The sequence below is a fragment of the Panicum virgatum genome, chromosome 2K (assembly GCF_016808335.1).
Source record: "Panicum virgatum strain AP13 chromosome 2K, P.virgatum_v5, whole genome shotgun sequence".
NCBI lineage: Eukaryota > Viridiplantae > Streptophyta > Magnoliopsida > Poales > Poaceae > Panicum > Panicum virgatum.
This window is the reverse complement of record NC_053137.1, coordinates 53,417,801-53,424,899: the sequence shown is the minus strand read 5'-3', so window position 1 is coordinate 53,424,899 and position 7,099 is coordinate 53,417,801. Positions and strand designations below refer to the sequence as shown.

The window sequence follows — 7,099 nt, the reverse complement described above, 5'->3', positions numbered from 1 at the left end:
AAGGCGAGCCGTCGTGTCCAACTGGCGTAGGCGGCGCCAGCGGCTGCACTGTGTGCCTTGGTAACGCGCGATCAACAGTGCAGCCTGGCAAAAGTCGTCTCGGGCTCTGTTGTGGCAGAGCGCACTTACGTCTCCCGTATTGAATGCGGTAGGTGGGCGAGTCTTTCCGAGGAAGCTTCGCGGCCGCGCGCGTCTCTGCGCCTGCGAACTTGTGGCGGCTCTGGACTTGTCCCAGGCGGGGTGTCTGTTACCTCCCCGCTGAGGGGTCCGGATAGTATATGGGGGTCCGGGACCCCGTGGGAGGTCCAGGCCCCCGGCTGTTAAGGCGCGGAGCTTTCCCTCGTCAGGGACACGTGGCGTCACCGGACCCCGTCCCAGAAGGGGGAATGGGTCCGGGGCCGTTGGCCCGGTGAGGTAAGAGCCTGACCCGTGGGGCCCGGCTGCTCCGCCCCTTATGGCGTAGTTACGGATGACTACGCGAGTCCTGCCTTGCTGCAGTAGGAGTGTGTATCCCTGTTACAGGGTACCGACACTGTGTGTGCCTATTTGTGAACATTTGCGTCTGTATTGTGCTTCGCAAAAAATAAAAACTCAACTTATAAGTAGATAAAGTTTTGCAAAATTTGATGATGATTCCCAAATTAGTGGCAAATTTAAGTTACCTCTTTGTTATTTATTTGACAAGGGTTTTTCCCCATCTTCAGAAAACTAAAACAAGGATACGTAACAAGCGTAGGTGCTCAGTCTTATATGGAGATAATGTCATAGGCTCTCATAGCACCATACTCTTCTTTGAAACGGTTAGTTGGATGTACTCATTTCGTTCCAAATTAAATGCACTTCTAAAGTTTCGACGTGGAGATAAATGCTAGTGAAAAAATATATATACTCCTAATCATTGTATCTTGAGTGAGAGTAAGTAGAAAATGACAAGTTTATTTATTTTGAGACAGAGAGAGTGCACTCATAGTACATTCGCATGGCCGTGGCCCTACTCCATATCCATGAGCCCTTCAGGTCGGCAAATTTTAACTTGACAAAAAGCTTGTGGAGAAAAAAAAAGTTCGGAGGCCTTGAGTAGAAGTTCAGCAATATCCGGTGCTCCATGCGACACGCGCAAACAACACAAAATCCATGGAAAAAAAAAAGGCTATCGCCCCAGCCACTCAAACGAGCCAAACAGATAGTATCCCGAAAACCTTTTTTTTCGCGACGTGTTGAGCAGCCAAATCAACACCAACCACGAGTTCATCCAGCACAGGCGCAAGATATTATCACCCGCGAGGCGAAACGCCAACTACCAGTGCGTACCTGACCCCCGCGAGCGAAATAAAAACATTTCCCACCCGCCCGCCTTCTCCACCACAACCGCACGATCCCACGAGGCGAGGGGGGCCACCCCGTCCTCGGCCACACGATGGCCCCCCTTCCCGGGCCTCTCTTCCCACCACGTGTCGCTGTCCCGGCCGTAGATCTGGTTCTTTAGCTCCGGGCCTACCATGTGTCCCTCCCGCGCCGGAAAATATCGGCTCCCGCCCCCGCGCCGGGGCAAATATCCCAACCACTGACCAGGCTCCCGCCACGTCATCGCGGGGCCACGGGGGTCCGCGGGCCCATCGGTCCAACCGCGCGGGCTACAGCCTACAGATCGATCACCTGACGTGGCGGCCGCGCCCACCGGTTGAGTGGCCGCAGATATTTCACGGGCCCGCGGGAGCTCGCGCGCCAACCCGGCACCGCCTTCCCCACCCACTGCTCAGTGGGACCAGAGAGTGCTTGGTCCACTTGTCTGTGGAAGGGGTCGCGTGTATGTATATAGCCCGCGGCGCTTCGGCTTTGTCCGTTCTCTCACATATTGGCATTTGATTTCGCAGCCCACCAATTCCGGTCTCTTCCAACTCCCAAAGTTCCAAGTGGCGAGCGCGAAGAGGGAGAGAAGTGGTTGTCGGAATCCACTCCGGCGAGGAGCGAGGAGGCGGGAATGGGGGAAGGAGCGGGTGAGGCGGTGAAGGTGGTGGATTTGGAGGACGGGGAGCGGGAGGAGGAGGCTGCGGCGGCGGGGTCGAGCAGGGAGACGCGGATGCTGCCCAGGATGCCGGTGCGGGTTCTGGTCGCCGAGGGCGACGACTCCACGCGCCACGTCATCTCCGCGCTGCTCCGCAAGTGCGGCTACCGAGGTGCGCACCGCCTCCGCGCGCGAATCGACTCGCTTGATTGCCTGTGCAGCTGGTAGATTTTGTGGGCTGTGCGTAGGGTTAATTTGGGGTTAAGTGCAGCTAGCCAGTAATCAGACTGGTACGATCGTGAGCTGAGTCGTCTCTCGTCTGTGGAAATGGAGTTGCTGGTATTGGTTTGTTAGGACCGAATCCATGCGCTGCTTGGCCTGGGGTGGAAAATTTGCCAATTTTGGGAAGTACCCGTGCTTCTGGGCAGTAAATTTGGGATGTCGCTTCTGATTTTACCGTGTTAAGCAAGTCATGGGGGTACGGTAGGGTGCTTGCTGATGGCGCCTCTTTCCGCGAGACATTTTTTTTTGTCAGGCAGAATTTTCCAAGAAAAAAAGTCAGGCAGTAATTGTGATTTCTGTTTGACAGTGATTTTGAAGATACTGGATAGTTTTACCTCGCTGCCTGAATCTTCTAGGTTATCTGCTGGCCTGCTGTTGTGCCGCAGTGGATGAATGTTAAAAACGAGCATTGCTGTCTTGCTACCATACTGATGTGACTTGGTGTAGTGCTGCCGCCGCTGTCTGCTCATTAGGACACTGCTTAAAATCCACATGAGCCTAGTATCAAATAGAACAATAACTATCACTACCTTCATGATTGAGGACACCTGCTGCTCAAATTATACTCTTAAAAGGTAAAATTGTTATATTTTCTACTACCACAATTGCTTAGCATGGCTAAAATTGTGGTTGGAGTCAACGATCTTTTTATATCAACTAACTTACTTTTTTTTATGTAATTACATTAATACTTGCACTATTGAACTTGTTCTGTAACATATTAACACCTTTTTTTATAACTAGCATAGTGCCCATGCATTGCCACGGGTAATATAATAGACCTTAGTAATAGCATCAATTTTGTATTCGGGCCTGATTATGCGAGATATTGATTGTCCATGTTCCGATTGATTTGTCTGGGTTTTGATTAGAATTCCGATTGATTTGTCCGATTAGGATTTCGATTGATGGACCAAGGAAACATTGCTTGCTTTAGAAATAGTAGAGATAGATATTTAGAAATGGTATCTTGCATCAGCCTTATGCATCACATTTATTCATGCAGTTGCTGCGGCCTCTGACGGTGTGAAGGCGTGGGACATACTGCAGGAAAAATCGTTCAACATAGACCTTGTTTTAACTGAAGTTGAACTGCCTTTGATGTCGGGGTTCCTCCTGTTATCCACAATCATGGAGCATGATGCGTCCAAGAACATCCCCGTTATAAGTATGTCCTATATGGCTAAATCTATGCCACTCAATTCGTGTTTTATCTCTTCTTTTGAACTTCACAACTAATCCTAATGTTGTTTTTGTTTGTTATCCAGTGATGTCTTCGCATGATTCAGTAAGCATGGTTTTCAAATGCATGCTCAAGGGTGCAGCAGATTTCCTTGTTAAGCCGATAAGAAAGAATGAGTTAAGGAACTTATGGCAGCACGTTTGGAGAAAACAACTGGTAAGATGACGTATCTGTTTTTACTCAGTATGACTGCACTTCTCTTGCTTTATGCACCCATACCTAGATTTGGTGCTTGTCATGAGATTTATTAAGTATCGCTAAATTTCTCTTACCTTATTTGCAGGCAAACGGTGGGCCTGATGTGCAGCATATACAGCAAGAAGAGAATCTTGCAGAAAGAATTGAACAGAAGATTGCTGTGACAAAAGTTGATAATTTAAACAAAGATGGAGCCTGTAAAAATAGAGAATGCAGTGAACAAGAGAGTGATGCTCAAGTAAGTTTTAAAACCAGTGAAACAGAATGTTGTCTAGATGTCCGGTTCGTCCCACTAATGGTAGTCTAGATTTTCTGATTGACTGGTAAAATGCTATTGTGAGTTACATTTGGCATTTGCACTCGTTCATTTTACTTTGCCCAGTCAGGATCGAACAACTATATTTCCATCACCTGATATTGAGTTGATATTTGGTCCAAAGGCAGTTTTCATTACCCACACCGTATAGCTGGTACTAGGCCATGTCAGAGGTGTTATTTAACCATTTGGATCATTGTTAATGTTAGGAAACTAATTTATAAATTTTCCAAGTCAGGTGGGTAATGGAACTGTTTGTTGAATGAGAGTAATATTTCTTATTGGCAAAGTTTCACAGTTCGGTCCTTTTGGGCATGGTAAAATGAAGTGCATCTGCCAAATATAGGTAAGTATCTTTTAGCTGTTTGCAGGATCATAATCTGGTACACACGTGTAGTTTTTGTTGAACGGACCATTTTAAAGTGTTAGATTGTTGATGTGCCAGTAAATCAATTTTGCAATATTTGTCAAGACGTCCATGCCTCATGGTCCTTTTAAATTTTGTTGAATGGGCTGTCATTCTGTTTACCAAATTTAGATATCTTTCTTCACTCTGGTCTTCATGGACTGAATTTGGTACCTCATGCAGAGTTCTTGCACAAGATCAGAGTTGGAGGCTGAAAGTAAGCAAACGAACAATATTTTGGAGTATAAGCAACCAACTAAAAGGCAATTCTCTATTCCTAGCCACAAGAACGGCGAGTTAAATGGACAGACCAAACTTAGAAGTAATAACTTGATTCCAACAAGAGAAGATTATTTATCACCAAAGAAAAAGGCATGTTTGAATGATAATAACTCTGAGAAAGCTTCCAGAGATATTGAGCTAGTCCACATTATTGACAATCAAGAGAAGCATAACATGCAGAGGGAGGAGGTGGATACTATGAGAACAACATCTACTGGAAATGACGAGAAGGGCTCCATCCCAGCACACCAGTTGGAACTCTCTCTCAGAAGAACTGACTATGGTAAATTAGAGAACCAGGAGAAAAATGATAGAAGAATGCTGAACCATTCTACTTCGTCTGCATTTTCCTTGTAAGCGATCCTTTCTTTGGCTTGTCATATTAGCAATTCTTTTTTTCATTCTAAAGGCAGCTGTAAAGTAGCTCATGTCTAGTTACAGTTCAGAACACAATTCTGATGGTTATTTTCATGTCAGAACTGTTTTGGTACTAGTGTGCATATAGGCTAACAGAATATTTTCTGAGCATTTTAGCATTTCATCATTTCTTTTCCGAACCTGCCTAAGAGACTACTGTTAGCATTGACTTGCCATGGTATGATTTTGTAGCATAAAAGGCCAAACTATTGTAGCCACAACACAAACTTTGATATGGAACTTCAAGTTCCCTTATTTCTGTAACTTACTGCATGATTTGCTTGCTTTCACAGTTCTACAAGAGTGAAAATATGAGATCTTACAGTTGGAAATATCTTGTTGACAGGTATAACTGTAGGACTGCGTCCACATTAGGAAATGCTGGCGATGGTCAGTTATGTAGCACCTCAGAAACACAAGCGGATGTGGAAAACAAAAATGGAGATTCGGCAGCCCCCTCTCATGATATTACTGAAACAAATCGTCCTATTAGAGTTGTACCATTTCCTGTCCCTGTTCAAGGTCTCACATTTGATGGGCAGCCATTCTGGAATGGTACGCCAGTGGCATCCCTGTTCTACTCACAGTCCGCTCCTCCCATTTGGAATAGCAAAACATCCATGTGGCAAGAATCAACCCCACAAGCAACCTCAGTGCAGCAGAAGTCACAACAGAATGAGCCAAATGAAATGGGCCCAAAGCCAGTTCAAAACGCAGAGGAACAATCTCACATAAGTCATCCTAGTTCCAATGGGAAGCAACTACGTGTTGAAATTCCTAAAGATGAGGCACGGCATGTTTCTCCTATGACTGGTGAAAGTGGAACTAGCACCGTGCTTGACAGCGTCAGAAATACTCTCAGTGTCAGCGGCTGTGACAGCAATTCCAACCGGATCCCTGCCCCTACTGAATCGTCCAACACATTTAAGGGTGTTCCTGAAACCCCAAGTGCTGAAGGTTCACGTCACCTGAGCCAGCGAGAGGCTGCACTGAACAAATTCCGGCTAAAGAGGAAGGATAGGTGTTTTGAGAAGAAGGTTGGCAACTCATTGCACATTATTATCATTTAAATCCAATTATTTATGTCACCTACTAGGAGGTTTGGTTTACACCTTTACACGCTTTTGCAGGTCCGGTACCAGAGCAGGAAATTACTCGCAGAGCAGCGCCCACGGGTCAAGGGCCAGTTTGTTCGTCAAGATCATAGCATCCAAGGAACTTAGGGGTGCCGCCACCACTGGTGAGTGGTGATGTGAGTGGTGACTACCGCACTGCAGATATCCTGATCGTCAGTGTCAGATTTTGCTGAAGAGTTGGAAGCAATCACACTGAGTACTGTTTGCCTTGTAATTTGATAAAGCTTGTACGAATATATGTATGTATAGGCTAACTCTGTTCTTTTCATAGGTTAGGCACAGGACCTGGTACGACTTAGGGTTTGTCACTAGGCGTTAGAAAATACACTGGAATGCTTTGTTTCAGGACTCAGGTCAAAGATGAGATATGTATCTCTTCCGTAGCACGTCTTTGCTATAAAACCTTGTAGCTAGTCATCTTGTTTGATGTTCCGGATAATGGTTGTGTGAATTGTGAAGGATGTCCAGAGACATGCCCATTTCTGTGCAGTTTGATACAATAAACGTTGTTGGTCCGGTGATCAAGTTTCTACCAATGCTCTCTTGCCAAAAGTATTATTGTGAAATTTCCTAAGATAAAATAAAGTTTTGTTTTGAAATTGAGTGATGTTTTTATGATTAGATCCATGTATCAAGAGTTGCCAACGTCTTTTTCTTTGTTTCTTCTGGTATCAGAGATCAGGCCGGCATGTTAATCGAACAAAACGTGCCAGTGTGCTACGCACAGCCATCACTGGCAAGCTCAAATCTTCGACTAGAGCGGCGCGCCACGCACACCCGTAAGCGAGAGCTTTGCTAACCCTGGGCCGTCACC

At 46.0% G+C, this 7,099-nt stretch overlaps 1 protein-coding gene across 1 annotated transcript; it reads left to right on the top strand.

Moving 5' to 3' along the window:
• Positions 1-1,796: 1,796 nt before the first annotated feature.
• Positions 1,797-6,821, top strand: LOC120685297 (two-component response regulator-like PRR95). Its single transcript, XM_039967131.1, has 7 exons — positions 1,797-2,177; positions 3,294-3,455; positions 3,556-3,686; positions 3,814-3,966; positions 4,634-5,085; positions 5,496-6,186; positions 6,280-6,821. Exons 1-7 carry the CDS (start codon positions 1,982-1,984, stop codon positions 6,370-6,372), a joined length of 1,878 nt encoding a protein of 625 aa, XP_039823065.1. The 5' UTR covers positions 1,797-1,981; the 3' UTR covers positions 6,373-6,821.
• Positions 6,822-7,099: the final 278 nt, after the last annotated feature.

Excerpts from the sequence above, each read along its gene's own strand:
- LOC120685297 (XM_039967131.1), top strand. The coding sequence starts at position 1,982 with ATGGGGGAAGGAGCGGGTGAGGCGGTGAAGGTGGTGGATTTGGAGGAC. Across the intron at positions 3,967-4,633 it reads AACAAGAGAGTGATGCTCAA|AGTTCTTGCACAAGATCAGA; the intron begins GTAAGTTTTAAA and ends TACCTCATGCAG. Across the intron at positions 6,187-6,279 it reads ATAGGTGTTTTGAGAAGAAG|GTCCGGTACCAGAGCAGGAA; the intron begins GTTGGCAACTCA and ends ACGCTTTTGCAG.